This window comes from Plectropomus leopardus, chromosome 22, assembly GCF_026936395.1.
Source record: "Plectropomus leopardus strain MGB_pleo_1.0 chromosome 22, ASM2693639v1, whole genome shotgun sequence".
Lineage (NCBI taxonomy): Eukaryota > Metazoa > Chordata > Actinopteri > Perciformes > Serranidae > Plectropomus > Plectropomus leopardus.
In genome coordinates, this window is record NC_142197.1 from 27,622,875 (window position 1) to 27,643,208 (window position 20,334).

Sequence of the window (20,334 nt, forward strand, 5' to 3'; positions counted from 1 at the left end):
TGAATTATCTTAGTTGTTTTATGTTATTATGTTTTATTTTATTTTTAATGTTTTTAACAGCCTTTAAAATCAAGAAGGCCTCATGGCTCCCTGGGAAGATTTGGTGACCCACAGTGGGGTTGGGACCCCAGGTTGGGAACCAGAGGTGTATGAAATGTGTTGTTGCAGTCCAGCTATAAAACTCATGCACCCTTAATATCAGGGTTGCCAACTGGATTGAAATTTTGATGCCATGGGCTTATCGACGGTTAGCCCACACCTTTACAGTGGGGTCAGGAGGAATCCTTGACTGTTTTTGTTTGTTTGTTTTTGTAAACAAGCTGTATTTTGATGTTTTTTTAATGTACTGAATTATGAATTATTCTGATGTGAAAAATATTAGCAGTTGCCAGTAATTAGTATTAGTATTAAGTGGAAATGGAATACTTTACAACTGCTATTATTACTCATTTAACAGTTTTAAACAGCTAAATGTTTGTTGATTTACAGTGGCTACATATACTCAAGTATTGTACTTAAGTATAAGGTGACCAGATTTCAGAAATGAAAACCGGGGAAATTTCCAGTTTGGCAATCTATATATCATTAAATTTTGATGATCAATGTTATTATTGAAGAAATAAAAAAGGAGGACATTTACAGTTTCATTTGACCATGTTATGTTGCACTGTAATAAACATATGATGAATTATTATTTATTAAACTATCCAAAATTATATAAGAATAAAAAGCTCCATCTTAAACAAACTTCAAGTAGATTTAAGAACATTGTGCTGATAAAAGGCCAACCTCTCCTGACTGCAGGGCTCTAACTTGACCTTTTGCTGTGTGCTATTGATCATTTTACTTGGGAAAAATTGATTTTGAGTAGGCCTACTTCTTCTATAGCTGCATGGTTGAAAATAAGGCAATGCACCTATGACCCCAAGCCCCCAAATCACTATATCTGCCCTTGGTAATGAGAGCTCAGTGCAATGGGACACAGAGTGATGTGTCCTGTTGTTTCTAAATAATTCAAAGTCTGACTAAATCTGAAACAAAGAAGAGGTCACTTTCCATCGCTGAATATTTGGCTGTTTGATCATTCAGACACTCTATGAGGAGAAGCTCTGCTCTGTTTGTCTGTCTGTCTCACTGCGCTGCTCTACATCACCTGTTCGATCTGTGATAATGAAACGTGGCTTGGTTATCAAATACAAGCTGTATTAGAGTCAAAGTCGTTCACTGTATTACATGACTGTTCAACACTTCTGTGTCGCAGTGTTTTAGAGTGAGATTTGCTTGGGCAGTGTGAGAGCGCAAGACTGACGGTGAAAGCATGTGTCACACACCGGGAGCGTGAGAGTTGGCAACCCTAAAATATATGTTAAAACGCAGAACAAAACACTTATAATGTTAGACACCCTTAGACACCGTAACACAGCGGAGGGCAGCTGCTTTCTCTGGAGCTGTACCCGCTGATCATCCTCCCTCTGCAGCTCCGCTCAGACCCAGGGATGAATGTCCCTGTATGACCGGCAGAGGCTGCTCTACCTGCAGCTGCTATTAGAGCCAAGTACTGTACAGATACTGATAGTTTGTGAATCATCCTGTCGCTGCTGATTAACAAACTGAGAATTCTGTTATGGCAGCACCGGTCCAACACTGTAAAAGCTAACATTCACTTAAAATTCGATAAGTATGGGGGGCGCTGTTGAGCTGGCGATGGAGTAAGATTTTTTTTTCTATTTTAAGTTAGTAAGCACGCTGCACATTGATACATTAACCAGTCTGCTCTGAAAACATTTCTGAGGCTGGGTGAAGGTCCACATTTGAGTGAATGGCGACGAATCTGCGTAAATTCAAATTCACTGGAGCAGCGAACACTAGGCCCAACACCGCCTCGAGCCACACTGCTACTGCCACTGCGACGGAAGCATAAATGAAAAAGCGAAAACTTTGACTTCCTTAAAAATGAGTTGCAGGTATTGAAAGTGCAAGTTAAAAATAACATGGCGGTGATTCAATCAGAGATCAAATGAAAACCACAATTCCATATATGGAGACCGGAATATCAACGTGGTCAGACAAGGTGGTTACCTTGCAGACCACTGTAAATACTCTGAAGACGGAGGTGGCGGACCGCCGAGACAAAGTCGAAGACATGGAAGGAAGAGTGTGGCAGTGTAACATCAGAATACTGGGGGTGCCTGAGACGACTGGATCGAGCTCCACGACAACGGTCTCAAAGCTGCTGCGTGAAGTGCTACAGCTGGATAAAGATGTGCTCATTGACTGCTCACGCTTCTGCCTGGCACCAAGAAAGCCCGGCGGGATACCACAAGTGATAGTGGCCAAACTTCACTATTTCCAAGATTGTATTGAGGTTCTGAGCCGGGCGGGCACCCGTGCTCCATTTCGGTATAACGGGGAGACAGTTGCTATCTTTTCGGATTACACTGCAAAAGTCGCAAAAGCCAGAGCTGCATTCACAGAGGTCAGAAAGCTCCTCCGCAACCGTCAGAACGTCCGATTTGGTATACTATTTCCAGCCCGTCTTCGTGTCACACACAACGCCAGACTTGTTCATTTCTTGGACTTATTTATTCATTAATTTATAGATGTAACTTTCAAGTGCATGGCATCTCTCATTCAGTAGGTCGTGACGGATCCTAATTTTACCAGGGGGCAGCCCCCTGGTAAAATTAGGATCCGTCAACTTTGTGAGTTGGAACGTGAAGTCACTTAATCATCCAGTTAAGCATAAAAAGGTATTTACACACTTAAAACAACTTAAAACCGATATTGCATTTCTCCAAGACGCACTTGCGCACAACAGACCTGTTCCAAATAAAGAGAGGATGGTCAGGACAAGTCTATCACTCCAATTTCCACTCAAAGACTAGGGGGGCAGCTATCCTAATTGATAAAAATATAAAACGTCTGTCCTTACGGACTGAATTTGATATCCTATCAACACGACAGGCTGAATATCTCCTCTCCAAATCTCGACACGGATGCTACGAACATGGGGAAAAAATTGGACGAGTTCTCGCTCATCAGCTACAACAAAGAATTGCCAATCAGACTATACCTGCAATCAATGATGATCAGGGTTCGAAGTGCACAGACAGCCTCAAGATTAAATTTCAAAATTTCTATCAATCATTATACACAACAGAACTTTCAACAACACCCTCCGCGATGGAAGATTTTTTAAGATCCCTATATGTTCCATCAGTGGACCCAAGCTCCTGGCCCTGGAGATAGCATCTGCAATCAGATCTATGCAAAATGTCAAGTCCCCAGGGCCGGATGGCTATCTGACGGATTTTTTCAAAAAATTTTAAGTCCAACTTACCCCTTTACTACTGTAAGTTTTTGAAGAATCACATTCACGTTAGACCTTACCTCTGACCATGCGCCACGCAGTTATCTCTGTTATTCTCAAAAAAGGAAAAAAAACCCTGGAGTGCAACTCATTTCGCCCAATATCTCTTCTTAATGCTGATGCAGAAATCCTTGCCAAGGTTCTGGCACGCCGGCTGGAGGGTGTTCTTCCTTCCATTATAACGCCTGACCAAACAGGTTTTATCAAGAATCGTTACTCTTTTTTCAATGTCAGATGCCTTTTATCCTTTATAGCCCCTCTCCACCAGGCGTGCCAGAGGTAGTCCTTTCACTCTATGCTGAAAAGGCATTCGACCGGGTGGAGTGGGGCTATCTTTTCAGCACACTGTAGAGGTTTGGATTCAGCCATAAGTTCATATCGTCGATCAGACTTTTATATACATCTACAATGGCCGCTGTTCGTAGTAATGATAATCTGTCCCCCTTCTTTGAGCTTAAATGTGGCACCAGGCAGGGATGCCCCATGTCACAGCTTCTTTTTGCGGTTGCAACGGAACCACTAGCTCTAGCTCTGAGACAAAATACTGATATCAAAGGAATTCAACGAGCAGTGACATGCTACTATATATATCATAACCCCTTTCGAGTCTTTCTAAGCTAAGGCTCTTGCTAACTGAATTTGGCAAATTATCCGGCTACAGGGTTAATGTTCAGAAAAGCGAGCTGATGCTCATTGGCACTAGTAATGGTGAGACATCCTTGAATTCACTTCCCTTTAAAATTAGCCCTGAAAAATTCAAATACCTCGGCATATCGATCACAGATAAACATAAAGATCTTTATGCAGCCAACTATTAGCCCCTGTTATCGAATTTAAATCAGGATATTGAACGATGGGGTCCCTTGCCTCTCTCTTTGGGTGGAAGAATCAATAAAGTAAAGATGAATATACTGCCTAAGTTTTTATATATATTTCAGCGTCTTCCGGTCATTTTTTTTTTACCAAATTAAATAATCAGATATCAATTTTTTTTTGGAACAAAAAAACACCCCGGATAAAAAGAAGTGTACTTCAGAGACCTCGCTCAGTGGGAGGGATGAGGTTTTTGATAGGTGGTCCAGAAGAGTTATGGCTTCACTGGCTGATCTGTATATTGACAGTAATTTTACCTCCTTTGAACAGTTGTTACAAAAATAACATATTTCCAAATCACATTTTTATCGATACTTGCAACTTCGGAATTATGCAGTCTCTAATCTTAAAGGTTTTCCCTTATGTCCCCCAACTTGTCTGCTAGACTCAATTTTTGATTGTAGACAAGTTAGAAAACGGACTATTGGTACAATATACGGAGTACTATATTCTCATAACTTGACACCTTTGGACTGCTTGGAATAACTGGGAGGCAGATTTAAATGAACCAATCACAGATGACACTTGGCACAAAATAATACAGAGAATCTTCTCCTCCTCCATTTGTGTTAGACATTCAGTTATTCAATTGTACACCAGCTGAACTGGTCTTAAGCTAGACTTTCTAAGATCAAAGCTGACATAGACCCTACGTGTGATCGATGCGGACAGGATCCAGCCACTCTCCTACACATGTTCTGGAAATGTCCGAAGCTTTGCATTTATTGGCAGTTCAGACCTTTTCTAAGATTCTTGGGAAAGAGCTTGTGCCATCTCCATTTATTGCACTTTTTGGTGTAGCTCAGATGGGTTCCCATCTTGAGATGTGGGAAAGAACTATGTTGGCTTTCTGCTCTCTGCTAGCTAGGAAACTGATATTATTGAAATGGAAAGACCCAACACCTCCAACATACAGTCACTGGATTAGGGAAGTCATGTACCATATCAAGTTGGAGAAGATCAGATACACAATCAGGGGGTCTACTCGAAAATATACCTGGCAGCCTTTCTTAATGTTTGTTGAAGATATGGAGCCAGATAATATAGTACTGTAAATCTCTGTTTTTCTTTTTCTTTTTTGTCTTTTTTTTCCTTTATGTCTGGCTATCTGAATTTTGTATTTTGCACTTTGTACTCTACACTGTTAACATTGTACATCTGGTATTTGGGAAAAAAAGGGTGGGCTGGGGTTGAAGGGCTTTTACTGTCCTGTTTATGTTTTGTTAGACCTATGTTGAATTGTAAACTGTTAATTGTAAAACCTAAATAAAAAGACTTTGATTAAAAAAAAAATTGATCAGTATTTTTTAAAAATAGTTTAAAAAGATGTGTTTTAAGATGAGATTTTAAAGTGGAAAGAAAGTCAGTGATACAGATGTCAGTTAGGAGGGAGTTCCAGAGGTGGGGGGAAGAGCGGCTGAAGGCTCTAAACCTGGTGGTGGCGCAGTGAAGTGGATAGAAGAAGAAGAGCTGAGAGTGTGGGTGGGTGTGTTGATTCGTATGAGTTTAGAGAGGTACAGAAGAGCGAAGTTATGGATAGCCTTCAAGGTGAGGAGCAGTATCTTATAGTTGATGTGATATATGAATGGGAGCCAATGAAGCTGCTGAAGGACAGGAGTGATGTCATTAATGGAGGGGGTTCTGGTGATGATGGCGGCAGAGTTCTGCACCACTTAAAGTTCATGGAGGGATGTGAGAGATAGACCAAAAAGAAGGGAGTTGCAGTAGTCAGTGTGAGATGTAACCAGGCTGTGAATGAGAATCATGGTCCTTTTGGATGTGAGAGATGGGTGGAGGCGATTAATGTTATGTAGATGGAAATACTCTGACTTAGTGACATTTTTGATATGAACTTATACTGATAGTGTACTGTCAAGGATGACACCCAGACTCTGGGTTCAGTATCTGGTAGGCAATCAGAGAGGGAGGTGGGTGTGAGAGTGGAGGTTGGTTTGGTGGACAGGTAGAGCTGTGTGTTATCTGCTGGGCAATGGAAATGGATATTAAATTTACAGAAGATAGGGCCAAGAGTTGATAGATGATAAACACAAAGGACCTCAAGACAGAACCCTGGGGAACACCAGTAGTGACAGGAAATGGCCGGGATTTGAAATCTTTGAGTTGAATGAGCTGAGTGCAGTCAGAGATACGTATATGATTTAAACTAATTAAAGGGTATGTCAATGATTCCAATAGAGGCTAGTCTGCCAATAATAATAATAATAATAACAATAATAATAACAATAATAATAATAATAATACATTGTATTTATATCGCGCTTTTCTGGAAACTCAAAGGAGGATGTAATGAGAGATGGTGTCAAAGGTGGCACTCAGATCAAGAAAGATGAGAATGGTTTACAGTCCAGAGTTAGCTGCCCTGAGGAGGTTGTTAGTGATTTTTATCAAGGCTGTTTCTGTGCTATGGAGAGGGCGAAAACAAGACTGGAATTGTGCATAAAGCTTAATGTCATACAAGTGAGCATGACATTTTCAATGATTTTAGATATAAACGGTAAGTAAGAAATAGAAAGAAAACTATCAAAATTGTTAGGGTATGCACCAGGTTTTGTGTTATTGCAGGAGATTTGAATGATAAGGAGGTGATGGAGGAGTGTATGATGTCAATTATTAGGGAGGACAGAGACGGAAGGCAGGCTTGACCAAGACAGTAGGAAGAGGGTCTAACTGACAGGTAGATGGCTTGGATTTCCAAATGAGGTCAGATATTTCAACAACAGAGGTAAGTTTGAAACTTGAAAGTGAATGAGAGAGACAGTCTGAGACAACAAGAGAGGGTGAACTGTAGGAGGGGTTCGGAGTCAGTTGCTGGTGGATCTGGTCAATTTTGTCATTAAAAAATGACATGATCTGTCGATAATCTGTTGAGCACATATAAGGAGCGAGAGAGTCTGGTGGTCGAAGTATGTTGTTAACCACTGAGAAAAGGGCCCTTGCGTTCCCTTGACCTTAGTTAATTAGTCCTGAATAGTTACTGGATTTTGCTGTAGAGAGTGTTCCCTTGTAGTAAAGAATGTGGTTGTTGTACATTTCTTTGTGTACAACAAGTCCAGTTTTCTTCCTGAGGGCATTCCAAGTGACGGCCTTTTGCTTTGAGTTGACATAGTGCAGGTGTAAACCATGGGGCAGAACAGATGAAGGAGACAGTCCAGGTTTTTGAAGGAGCCAGGGCATTTAAAAGACTGTGTAGACCATCATTATAATGAGAAACCCGTTCATCAGGAGTGGATAAGCAGCTAACAGTGGGGAGGCTGTCAGTACCACTGGAAAGAGGTTTTAAATTAATATCTTTGATGTTGCGAAATGAAATGAGACGGAACAGATTTGTTTGGACAGTGTTAAGTTAATGTTAAAAGATATCAACATATGATCAGGAATGAGGAGATCAGCTGTAGTGCAATTAAGAGTCACACAATTTAAATACAGAACAGGTCCTTTGGAGTGAGTGGGAAAATCAACTTAGAGACTTCAAAGAAAAAATGCATAAAAACCTCTTTAATCAAGCTGTATTGGTGTCTAGTGCTTGGTGGTCTCTGAGATATTTCAGCACTCCAGCCACAGTCATTGCCGCACTGAATGGCCACACTTGTTGTAAGTGGGATGGAGCTGTAAAGATGCAGGCCAGAGTAAAATCAATTTAGAGTCAGGGAGAAAAGCGGGCAACTGCCCTTGACCTCAGACTCTTTGAATTTCTCCCCAGCCTCCTTTTTGGCTGGACATGACGTTGCTGTTTCCCTATTGGCCTTTGTTCTTTCAAATGAAATAGGCACGGATACGGTGGACAAGCTGACAGACCCTGACAGTCCTATACTCTAAAGTTATTCCTCATTCTCTGTAAGCAGTGTAACATGGCAGCATGGTAAAAATAGCAAGAGCTAACAAGCTAACAAGCCATCTGTGGTTTTTATTTCAGTTTTGGAGGGAGGAGAGAAAGGATCACCTCATCAGTTTGTTTGAGTAACAGCTATGTCTAAAACAGGAGCCCTGCAGTTATTAAAGTTCTTAACTGATACGTGTTAGTGTCAGAACCGATGGAGCTGTTGTTATGAAGACAAGAAGAAAATCAGACACTCATTGAAAATGAAGTGGACATTACATGTTTTAGTGTCGGATAGGGTCACGCTGCAATGACAGCATTCTCTGTGTGTTAATAAGTGGCAATAAGAAGATTCACAAACTATCGGTATCAGCGGAGCGCTGCCTGTCACACAGCGGCTACAGACAGCGCAGCCTCCGCCGCCCTATGTTGTTGACTGCATCTAACGTTAAGTGTATTGTTTTACATTTAACACATATTTCAGGGTTGCTAACTCTCACATTCCTGGCATGTGACACACACTTTCACCATCAGTCTCACACTCTCACACTGCCCAGGCAAATCTCACGCCAAAATACTGCTACAGCAGAAGCGTTGAACAATCATGTGATGCAGTGAATGACTTTAACTCTAATACAGCTAATTATTTGATAACGGAGCAGCGTTTCATTTTTGCTGATCAAACAATGGATGGCCTGACAGCAGCGCAGTGACAGAGAGACAGACAAACAGAGTGGAGCTTCTCGTCACAGCACCAAAGTGTCTGAATGAACAAACAGCCAAATATGCAGCAGTGGAAAATGACTTCTTTAGACTTCTACAGACTACTTTGTTTTAGTTTCAGGTTTAGTCATACTTTGTATGGAATTATTTAGAAACACCAGGATGCATCGTGCTGTGTCTCATTCTGCTGCTGAGATCTCATTATCATTACCAGGGGTAGGAATTTGGGGGTCTGGAGCCTTATTTTCAACCTTTCTCTAACCGGGAATTTTGTCAGGCTGTTGGCAACTATAGAAGAAGTAGGCCTACTCAAAACAATTTTTCCCAAGTAAAATGATCAATAGCACACACCAAAACATCATTTTTAAAAAATAAAATACAACAAAATAACATAAAATTACTAAGATAAATAAATGTAATTTTATTTTTTTTTAATTTAGATCAATATTCAATATTGTACTTTTTTTTTTAATCTCATGGGGCACTGTGAGGATCTAAACACAAGCTGTATTCGCAGAGCCTTCACTCTCTGCTCTGCTATCTAAAAAGAAGCCTTTAAAGAATGTATGATTGTGCGTATAATTGGATCCTATACAAAGTTTTAACCAATATCTGGAAAACTCTTGTGCAGCAAATAAACTGCTCACAATTCATCATAATTGCTAATCTAACACAAACTTCCCACAGAAACCATTTGGGTTAATTGTACAGTTTATCAGTTGTTCTCTAATATTATTGCTTAGAATTTAATATAATATAAAATATCCCTAAAATATGTCTTCAGTTTACTCAATGATAGTAAAGAAGTCCCCGAAAGTACTATACTACTACTACTTTTAAACTAGTCTTGTTTTTCTCCTGCCATGGTCCACTTCATCTCAAATGTCATGGTGAATATGAAATATGCCTCAGATATATGATTGCCGACTGAATTTGTGCAAGGTGAACACTCAATATCTGTAATATCCTCAAATATCATTATCTTCCTCCTTAGCCATGAACTAATCTCTCTCATGATGTGCGCAGCCACTAAGATAGGGGAAAGGATAGAGTCAGTAAAGAGATGAGTATGATATGAAAGGCTGAGATTAATAACACTCCACCTTTCTCTCTTAATCACTCCTGTGTTTTTGTGTATATATATATATATATATATATATATATATATATATATATTCATGTCTATCCAAGAGCTGACAGTCTTCAGACCTTCATACAGATACACAACCCCCTGTGTTTAAATTTACAGTAATGTCCCTTCATGTTGCTGTTTCTGTGTTTACCTTCAGCATGTTTGCTTTTATTGCCATTTTTTTAACTGTTTGTCTGTGAGAGCAACAAAAACACTGGGTCAAATGCATGCCTGGTATTTGCTTACATTCGTGGCCAAAAATATTTTCCTGATTCTCTCTCCCACTCCCTCTGTCTCTGCCTGACCAGCTGGAGTTTTCCAGAGCAGCTGTGCTCCACCAGGCCAGGAGGGATCAGGTAGTGGATGCCTGTCGAGTCTACAGTGCATCCAGCCGTAAGCGCAGAGTCCTGACACCTGGAGACCTCAAACACCTCGTGGTGGATGAGGACCATGAGGTCATCTACTGCTATGTGCCCAAGGTGGCCTGTACCAACTGGAAGCGTGTCATGATGGTGCTCACAGGTCGTGGCAAATATAGGTGAGTCTTAACCTGGGAGACTTTCAGCCTTCCATTTATTTCCAACCCATTGCATGTCCTCTACTCAGAGTATGAGCTCTTGTATGAGCTCTTGTCTTCTGGTAGGCAATACAGAGTGCCCCCCCATCTCAGTTAAACTACGCAACAATGCTGTTACGTAGTCTTATGGTGTTTTTATTTCTAGGTGTGTGCTGTATGTGTTTTTCTTACTGGGTGAATGTGTGTTAGGTGGAAATGGGATTATGTGCAATGGTACATCTAATGTTTGTGTTTAGACTATTGTGTTTGTAATGTATGTATGGTGCAGTTACTGTTTTTATTGTAATTGTGGAGGCATTATCTGGGCAGCACTGAGTCCAACACAAATTTCCCCAACACGGGCAATAAAGTATTTTGTATCATATCATATCGTATCATATCATTGTCCTTGAAAGCCAATTACTCTGTGTTTGACAAATAGAAAGAAAAATGTGCAAGTCACATGTTGTAAGATGTACAGTAGAAGTTTATGATGATACAAGGATGTGATATATTGATTTTTTTTTTGTTCCTCACTGTTGTTATGCCTCTCTTCCACAGTGACCCAATGGAAATCCCCTCCAATGAAGCCCACATTCCCTCCAACCTAAAAACGCTGAACCAGTACAGTATTGCTGAGATCAACCACCGCCTCAAGAACTACCTCAAGTTTCTCTTTGTGCGTGAGCCCTTTGAGAGGCTGGTCTCTGCATACCGAAACAAGTTCACCCTCAAGTACAACTCATCCTTCCACAAACGCTTTGGCATTCGCATTATCCGGCGCTACCGCAAGAACGCTACGCAGGATGCCCTGCTCAGCGGTGCTGATGTCAAATTCAAAGAATTTGCAGAGTACCTGGTGGATCCAGCCACGCAGCGTGACGGTCCACTCAATGAACACTGGCAGACTGTTTCCCAGCTTTGTCACCCATGTCACATCCACTATGACCTGGTGGGCAAGTATGAGACGCTTGAAGAGGATGCAAACTACGTGTTGCGGCTGGTGGGTGTTGCCGACTCCTTGCGCTTCCCAAGCTACGCAAAGTCCACTCGGACCACAGATGCTATGACAGCCCAATTCTTTAGCAATATCAGCACTCAGCAACAGATCCAACTTTACCAGCTTTACAAGTTGGACTTCCTTATGTTCAACTACTCCACACCCAGCTATCTCCGGCTGGACTAAAGGACAAAGCTGTAACTCTGAGAATGGCTGCCTTGTTTAAGGAGAAGCAACAAAATGAGCGGAGGGATTTTTTGGAGGCAAACCTGATTTTAATAACTGTGGTCATAACTTGTGGGTGTGGGGTTTGAATTAGACTTACAAACAGGTGCTGAATGAAAGAAAGGTGATGTGTGCTTGTCTGGGCACAAGGGGGAGGATGTCCACTCTCTGTGTGATACAGGAAGCAGCTATTGGATGGGCTTAATGGACAAAATGCATGCAAAGACTAAACTGTGAGGATGAAGCAGGTCTTCAAGGTGTTTTTAAAAGGGGAACAGTGGACAGACTTAAAGAGGGATACTCCTGATTATGTTCCCTACATGTTTAAACAAACTGCTGACAATTAGGCTGCATAGATTCAACAAAGCAAACAGTGGCCTCGCACGTGCCCTGACCCCAATGCATCTTTGGGGCTAAGCTTATCTCCCCCTCCCTCTGATCAATGGTGAAACTCCGTCAAATTGTAAAACACAATTCATGTCCTTCACTGCGCTGTCAGTGCACTGCTAGCCCCCTATGACCCTTGCCCTCATTAAATACATTTACTTCAGAGCCAAACTAGCTCACCAAAGCATCGAGGCCCTGTAATACATGGCTACAGAGTTCACTCTCAAGATGTCTACAACTGCAACCATAGCCTTCAGTCAACAGTTTGAACAAAACAAGTTGTTGCTGATCTCTATCATAATGATGTTGGCAGGAGGGACCTCTTGTGTTAACCCTTTAGAGAAAACTGAGACTCCTTCTGCATCAGTAAAGTTTGGAAGTGCTTAATAAATCATTGCCTGAAACACCAAGCATCCTTAACACTTTCAGCTAGAGGACGGGATAAGAAAGGTACAGAAGATGTCCTCACATGATTGGGTGCATCAGCTGTGAGTGACAAGTCTATGCAGAACATTGGAGCTGAAAGAAAAGAGACAGCCTGTGTGGTTGTGAAAGGGTTAAAGTCACTGGATCTCATAACCCTGCCGTGCCATGCCCTGCCATGACCTGCCCAGAAGCTCAGTGGATGCACCCAGGGACTCGCCCTTAAAGCCCCTGCTCAGACGACCAAACATGTCTTTCAGTGAATTGAGATTATTGTTTTGTCTTCATGCTTATTTGTAATTTTATTGTCTTGTGAAGCATTGCTGCGAGCAGCAATAACAAAATATTATTTAATATGCTTTGTCGATTAAAGAGAGAAAGATTTAATTGTTCTTATTCCTGGGCTGATGTATAAGTTAGGATTTTTACAAGTTAAACTCTTAATGTTTTGTCATGCTGACTTCTTTTCACACAGATTGCATCCAATACATTATTAGTGCATTGCAGCATTTTCACTTTTGGAAGGTGTATGGTACATTTCAGCCAATGGCTTTGTCCTTCTGTGTCTTTGACCATCAAAGATTTATGAGTTATCTTCCATTTCCTGTTATCAAACATTTGGTGCCAAAATGGCTTTGAGAGCCACAGCAAGCCACACTCGGTGTTCAATACACACAGTGCACATCGATGTCTTTAAGCAAATTTATGGGAAGAAATCCTCCACCTCACAACAGAACAGGAGAACTAGCTGCTGCTCTCACTGCACATCTCAACAATCTACTGCCACCGAATCAGAGACTGTATCTCATACTATAATATGATTAATGTAAGTGATGCTAAGCATGTCAAGGTTAATAATTGCACTCTCAATCATGCTATGGGATTACAGGCTGTTGTGTAAGCATTATACAGGAGAGGGAGACAAAGAGATTTTTTGTTTTGGGTTTTTTTACACCTCTTTGTAGATTCTGAACCAGTCTAGCTTCAAAGTGAGTTTTTGCATCTTTTTGTTGTTCTCCACTGAACCAGAATAATATTTTCTTATGCCTTTAGCACATGGTACGTCTCACCCTGTCTGTTAGACTAAGTTTAACAAAGTCCTAATTTTAAAGCTTTTATCTGTGTACCTTTCTTTATCATTCCTGCTGGTAATGATGACATATGACTGACCAGATGATGTGTAGAGATGTTTCTGATGCTGTGATACAGCTAGACAAGGCAGGATGACCAAAAGGCAAAGCAGATCTGTGGTGTTTTAATTGTGCCTTTATATGGAAATATGCACCAACTAAAGCACAATATCAACTAACATGATGAGAGCCTTAAAACTGGTCTGTTTTTATTATCCTCAAAAGGTTCAATGACACAATCTAATATTAAGGTACAAGGCAGATGTATTTGTCTTTTTTTTAAAATGTAGTTTTAAGAAAAATTGAATTAAAATTTGTCCCTAAATCCTGCTACATATTTTGGCATCAAAGGAGGAGTTTGAGTCTCACAGCCTGGGGAAAGACGCTGCTCTGTAGTTTAACCTCTCGATTCCACCGGCAGCATGTTGAGAGCATTACGTCTGTGGTGCTGTTTTACCCAATCCTCCACATCGCACCAGGAGCATCTGTGAAGTACAAACCCCAATTCCAATAACGTTGGGATGTTGTGTAAAATGTAAATAAAAAGAGAATACAATGATTTGCGGATCCTTTTCAACCTATATTCAATAGAATATACTACAAAGACAAGATATTTAATGTTCAAACTTTTTTTTTTGCAAATATTCATTAATTTTTAATTTGATGCCTGCAACACGTTCCAAAGAAGCTGGGACAGCTGGGCAACAAAAGACTGGGAAAGTTGAGCAATGCTCAAAAAACACCTGTTTGGAACATTCCACAGGTGAACAGGTTAACTGGAAAAAGGTGAGTGTCATGATTGGGTATAAAGGACATCCCTGAAAGGCTCAGTCATTCACAAGCAAGGATGGGGCGAGGTTCACCACATTGTGAACAGCTGCTTGAGCAAATAGTCCAACAGTTTAAGAACAATGTTTCTCAATGTACAATTGCAAGGAATTTAGGGATTTCATCATTTACAATCCACAATCAGTGTTGGGGAAGTTACTCAAAAAAAGTAATTAGTTACTCATTACTAGTTACTTCTGTAAATTGTAATGAAATTACTTTACTAGTTACTGAATTTGAAAAGTAACTTCACTACTTATTACTTTACTTTCCCATTTCTTAATTTACCGAGTAGATACAGGACAAACATCATAGCTCTATCAACACTTAGTGTTTACTGTATAAAGCTGGTAACGTACAAAGTCACAAACTCTTGAACCATTAATGAAATATTGTGTGTTGCAATTATCACAATGCAGGAACCAAAGTGCAACAGAGAGAACAGGAAGTGCAACTTTATCCCACTCAATTAATTTTTCTCTCTATTCTTCAAAATCGCATAAGTAAAAGTCTTTCAAATCTTTTATCTGACAGCCGTCACAAACTCTTGTACCTATTAATGAAATATTGTGTTGCAATTATCACAATGCAGGAAACATAAAGTGCAACAAAAGTGCAACAGAGAGAACAGAAGTGCAACTTTATCCCACTCAATTAATTTTTCTCTCTATTCTTCAAAATAACGATTATATCGCACAAGTAAAAGTCTTTCAAATCTTTTATCTGACAGCCGTCACAAACTCTTGAACCTATTAATGAAACATTGTGTGTTGCAATTATCACAATGCAGGAAACATAAAATGCAACAGAGAGAACAGGAAGTGCAACTTTATCCCACTCAATTAATTTTTCTCTCTATTCTTCAAAATAACGATTGTATCGCATGAGTAAAAGTCTTTCAAATCTTTTATCTGACAGCCTGTTCCTTCTTGGGGTCAGAACAATACTGCCCAGGCTGAAAAGCCTTTCGACTGGTGCACTTGACAGTATTGGAGTGTTGTACTGCTTTGCGATTTCCTTAATCCTGGGGAACCTGGAGAGAACCTCCCAGCCGGATCCAGGTGTTTTGAAGTACTCCATAACTTCAGTCTCTGCTGTGTAGGAAATGTCATCTTCAAAATCAAAAAAGCCATTGTGACTGGAGGTAGCAGGGCTCTGATCTGCTGGTTTCATCAGTGGCTCTTCAGGAGGAGTCTGGGCACGACATTCAGAAATCAGCATGGTTTGGACAGCATCTCTTCTCTTCTCATCTTTGAGCCAGCGGAGCTTGAATTTGGGTGATGTGGCAGCAGCCATCAGAGCATCCTTGCTGTCCAAGACAGATGCAAATCTGTCTTTGATTGCCTGTGATATAAAATAGTAGGCTACATTAGACAAACATATACAGTTAAATTAACAGCTTTTACAGCCTCATAAATCTGGGCTAAATCAGCTATATTACATTCTAGGCCTATAGCCTACACTGCAAGATATTATGTAAGGGGTTAGGGTAGGGTCTATTCATGTTATTATTCAATATGTGTTTACCTGTACAATAGCACCAGGCATGCCAGCTGTCATCTGGGAAAGGCCATCCTTCAAGGCAAGCAACTTTGACATGAGAATCTCCAAGGTTGGCAGGAGGGTGCCGTAGTAGCAATCATCTTCTCCTTGTAGTATGTCTAATGCAGCAGCAAGAGGTCTTGTCACTGCACAATATTCCTTCAGGAACTGATACTCTCGCTCAGTGATGCCCTTAAGACCCAGTCTAGACAAAATGGTGTTTAAATCTCTGATTGGGATTTCTGTTATGAGAGATAAGGCGTCATGAGTCGAGTTCCAGCGTGTAGCAGTGGGTATGAGGAGCTTTCTTTTCAGCACATCCTCAATCTGGTCTGAGGCCACAGTAGAGCGACTAGCTTTTGTCCAGAGTGCTGTACACTTGGCAAGAGCACTTCTGTAAACTGATTTACAGTCATTGTTACTGGTCAGCCATTTCTCCAGGTCATTTTTTGAGATCAGATTGAGTGTATGTGATGCACAGCGCAGATGAGGTGGCAGTGAAAATGTCTCGTCTGATCCTGTGGAGAGTGCTTCAGCAACATCAGTAAAAGTGACGTCCTCCTCCTCATCATCAGGTGGCTTGTCAGAGTCAGAACCATCAGGGTGGGATTCAAACATTCTAAAGGCTTTTGAAAAATTGCTGCCATTATCAGTGACACATGCTGTTACTTTATGTGATAGCCCAAACGCTGAATGAACCCCCTCCATCTCGCAAGCTATGACATCGTACGTGTGTCTTCCTCTCACTCTCTTGCAGCAAAGAGCAGCCTTTTCACATTTAAAACTAATGCTGTCTATCCAATGCGCCGTCATTCCTAAATAACTTTTATTATTGGCGAACCAGATATCTGCGGTGGTGGACACATGATCCAGGGACTCAAAGGTTCTTTTGAGGTTTGATTCCATGTCAGAGTAACACTTGTCCAGGTAACGGGAAAATGTTTTCCTGTCGGACATTGGCTTGCGAGGTGACAAATGCATGTACTAATTTTTCAGCATCTGTTTGGGATAGGATATGTCTAATTTTTGCGATGTTACGCAAGTGAAAGAAAGCCGTCCTTGAAGTTTGTTTTATATGGGGGCAAAGGATAAATCCTGGTCAAATAAAACTCCGAGGTTCCTTACAGTTGTGCTAGAGGCCAAGGTAATGCCATCTAGAGAAATTACATTGTTGGAAAAGGAGCTTCTGAGGTGTTTTGGGCCAAGAACAATAACTTCAGTTTTGTCTGAATTCAACATCAGGAAATTACGGCTCATCCAGGCTTTTACATCCTTAAAACATGTTTGAAGTCTAGATAGCTGATCAGTTTCATCTGGTTTCATAGATAGATATAATTGCGTATCATCAGCATAACAATGGAAATTTAAGGAATGTTTTCTAATTATGTTGCCTAGAGGAAGCATATATAAAGTGAAAAGGATTGGTCCAAGCACCGAACCTTGTGGCACTCCAAAGCAGACCTTTGTATGTGCGGAGAGTTGATCATTGATGTGAACAAATTGGGAACGATCTGATAAGTATGACTTAAACCAGGCTGGTGACATTCCTTTAAGGCCAATTGAGGTTTCAAGTCTGTGCAGTAAGATTTGATGGTCAATGGTGTCAAATGCGGCACTGAGATCTAATAGGATTAAAACAGAGACCAGACCTGTGTCAGAAGCGATAAATAAGTCGTTATTAATTTTTACTAGTGCCGTCTCTGTGCTATGATGAACTCTAAAGCCTGACTGAAAGTCCTCGAATAAACTGTTGTCTCGGAGAAAGTCACAGAGCTGATGAGCAACCACTCTCTCAAGGATTTTAGAAATAAAGGGGAGATTAGATATCGGTCTATAGTTAGCTAAAATCTCAGGATCGAGAGTGGGCTTCTTTAGAAGAGGTTTAATGACAGCTACTTTAAAAGACTGGGGTACATAACCTGTCAATAAAGATGCGTTGATTACATCTAATAAAAAGTTGTCTAATAAAGGTAAAACTTCCTTAAGGAGCTTAGTTGGGATGGGGTCTAGCAGGCATGTTGATGGCTTAGATGCACAAACCAAGGTATAGAGTTGATGAAGGTCAATGGGGGAGAAAAGGTCTAGATAAATTTCGGGCCTTGCTGCCATATTCAGGCTATCTGAGTTCGGGGTCAGGTCAGTTGAGGGTAAGAGGTGATGGATTTTATCTCAAATAGTTATGATTTTATTATTAAAGAAATTCATAAAGTCATCACTGCTTAGGGTCGAAGGAATACAGGGCTCTATAGAGCTGTGACTCTGAGTCAACCTGGCTACAGTGTTGAAAAGAAACCTGGGATTGTTTTTGTTTTCCTCAATTAGTGATGAATAATAGTTTGCCCTGGCATGGCGGAGGGCCTTCTTATATACTTTAAGACTGTCCAGCCAGACTAAACGGGACTCTTCCAGTTTGGTCGAACGCCAATGTCTTTCAAATTTTCGCGATGTTTGTTTCAATTTGCGAATCAGAAGGAATTAGTTTCTTAAATTTAGCCACTGCTGAATCAGATAGACATCTAGAAGAGTAGCTCTTACTGAGAGGCTTGTAGTCAAGTAATAAAAAATTAAAAGTTATCAAATAATGGTCTGACAGAGCAGGAATCTCAGGAAAGACTAATAAATGTACAATATCAATGCCGTATGCAAGGACTAGATCGAGGGTGTGATTGTAGCAGTGGGTGGGTTTATGTACACACTGACTGAAGCCTATTGAATCCAAAAGTGTGGAGAAAGCAGAACTAAGGCTATCACTATTAACATCCATGTGAATGTTAAAATCCCCTACGATAATAATTTTGTCTGATTTGAGCACTAAACTTGATATAAGCTCAGAGAACTCAGATAGAAATTCAGAGTATGGGCCGGGGGCGCGGTACACTATGACAAATAGAATTGGCTGTAGAGTTTTCCAGGATGGGTGAGAAAGACTAAGAAAAAGGCTTTCAAATGAATTATAGTTTAACTTGGCCTTAGTGTGAATTGCTAAGCATGAATCAAAAATAGCAGCGACTCCCCCTCCTCGGCCAGTGTCCCGCGCAACGTGACTATTTATATGACCAGGAGGAGTGGATTCATTCAGGCTAACGTACTCTTCAGGACAAAGCCAGGTCTCAGTGAGGCATAATAAATCAATATGGTTATCCAATATTAAATCAGTGACTAAATGAGCCTTGGTTGATAAGGATCTAACGTTCAAGAGTCCGCATTTAATTCTCCTGTTATGATGCTGTATGACAGGAGATGAGTTAATTTTTATGAGATTTTCATGTACAACTCCCCTTTTGTTTATTTTAGTATTAAACAAATGAAGTGGTCGGGGGACAGACACTGTTTTTATAACATTTACATTATGGGTGTGTGACTGTGCTAGAGGAAGCTCAGAGAAGCGTGTAAGACTGCGACTCTGAAATCTGGTCCCAACTCTGGTTTGTCATGGCTTTGGGCCTCTAATAAAATCGGCCAGATTCTTAGAGAGGAGAGCGGCTCCATCCAAAGTGGGATGGATGCCGTCCCTCCGGATAAGACCAGGTTTACCCCAAAAGGAGCGCCAATTATTAACGAAGCCCACATCATTTGCTGGACACCACCACGACAACCAGCGGTTGAGTGCTGACATGTGGCTAAACATGTCATCACTGGTCACATTGGGGAGGGGTCCAGAGAAGATTACGGTGTCCGACATCGTCTTGGCGTACTCACACACCGACTCTATGTTAATTTTAGTGACCTCCGATTGACGTAACCGGGTGTCATTGCCGCCAACGTGAATAACAATCTTACTGTATTTACGTTTAGCCTTAGCCAGCAGCTTCAAATTTGACTCGACGTCGCCCGCTCTGGCCCCAGGGATACATTTGACTATGGCCGCTGGTGTCACTAACTTCACGTTTCGCAAAATAGAGCTACCAATGACCAGTCTCTGTTTCTGTCTGTCTCTCTTACTCTGTCTGTCTCTCTCTCTGTCTTTCTGCCTGTCTCTTTCTCTTGCTCTCTCTCTCTCCCTCTCTCCTTGTATCCATCTCTGTCCTTGTATGTCTTTATGTCTGTCTCTGTCTTTCTACCTTTCTCTCTCTTCATCTCTGTCTGTCTTTCTGTATCTATCTGTCTTTCTTACTCTCTGTGTCTATCTTTCTGTCTTCCAGTTGCAATATTTTGACTATTTGGTGAAAGGTATGACTGTAAAATGTAAGAGTTTGACAGGGACATTTCCATCAAATTCAACTGCTTTCTTTGAGATGACCTGAGAGGAGAGGTGAGAGGAGGGGTGCACCTGGATTGATTACCATGGCAACGGGCACTTCCCGGGC

The 20,334-nt window shown here is 41.0% G+C and overlaps 2 protein-coding genes across 3 annotated transcripts in view; one reads left to right on the top strand and one right to left on the bottom strand.

Annotated features, from left to right (window-relative positions):
• The window catches only part of chst11 (carbohydrate (chondroitin 4) sulfotransferase 11), a 181,322-nt gene extending 167,112 nt beyond the window's left edge, over positions 1–14,210 (top strand). For both annotated transcript variants that reach the window (XM_042510939.2, XM_088072359.1), the window contains exons 3-4: positions 10,245–10,474; positions 11,054–14,210. In XM_042510939.2, the coding sequence (XP_042366873.2) occupies positions 10,245–10,474; positions 11,054–11,678 (855 nt within the window). In that variant the 3' untranslated portion in view covers positions 11,679–14,210. The remainder of the gene's footprint in view (positions 1–10,244; positions 10,475–11,053) is intronic.
• On the bottom strand, positions 12,668–16,789 carry LOC148185962 (uncharacterized). Its single transcript, XM_088073072.1, has 3 exons — positions 16,013–16,789; positions 15,402–15,829; positions 12,668–12,758 (listed from the first exon to the last, which is right to left on the bottom strand). Exons 1-3 carry the CDS (start codon positions 16,733–16,735, stop codon positions 12,668–12,670), a joined length of 1,242 nt encoding a protein of 413 aa, XP_087929198.1. The 5' UTR covers positions 16,736–16,789.
• Between the last annotated feature and the right edge of the window lie 3,545 nt (positions 16,790–20,334).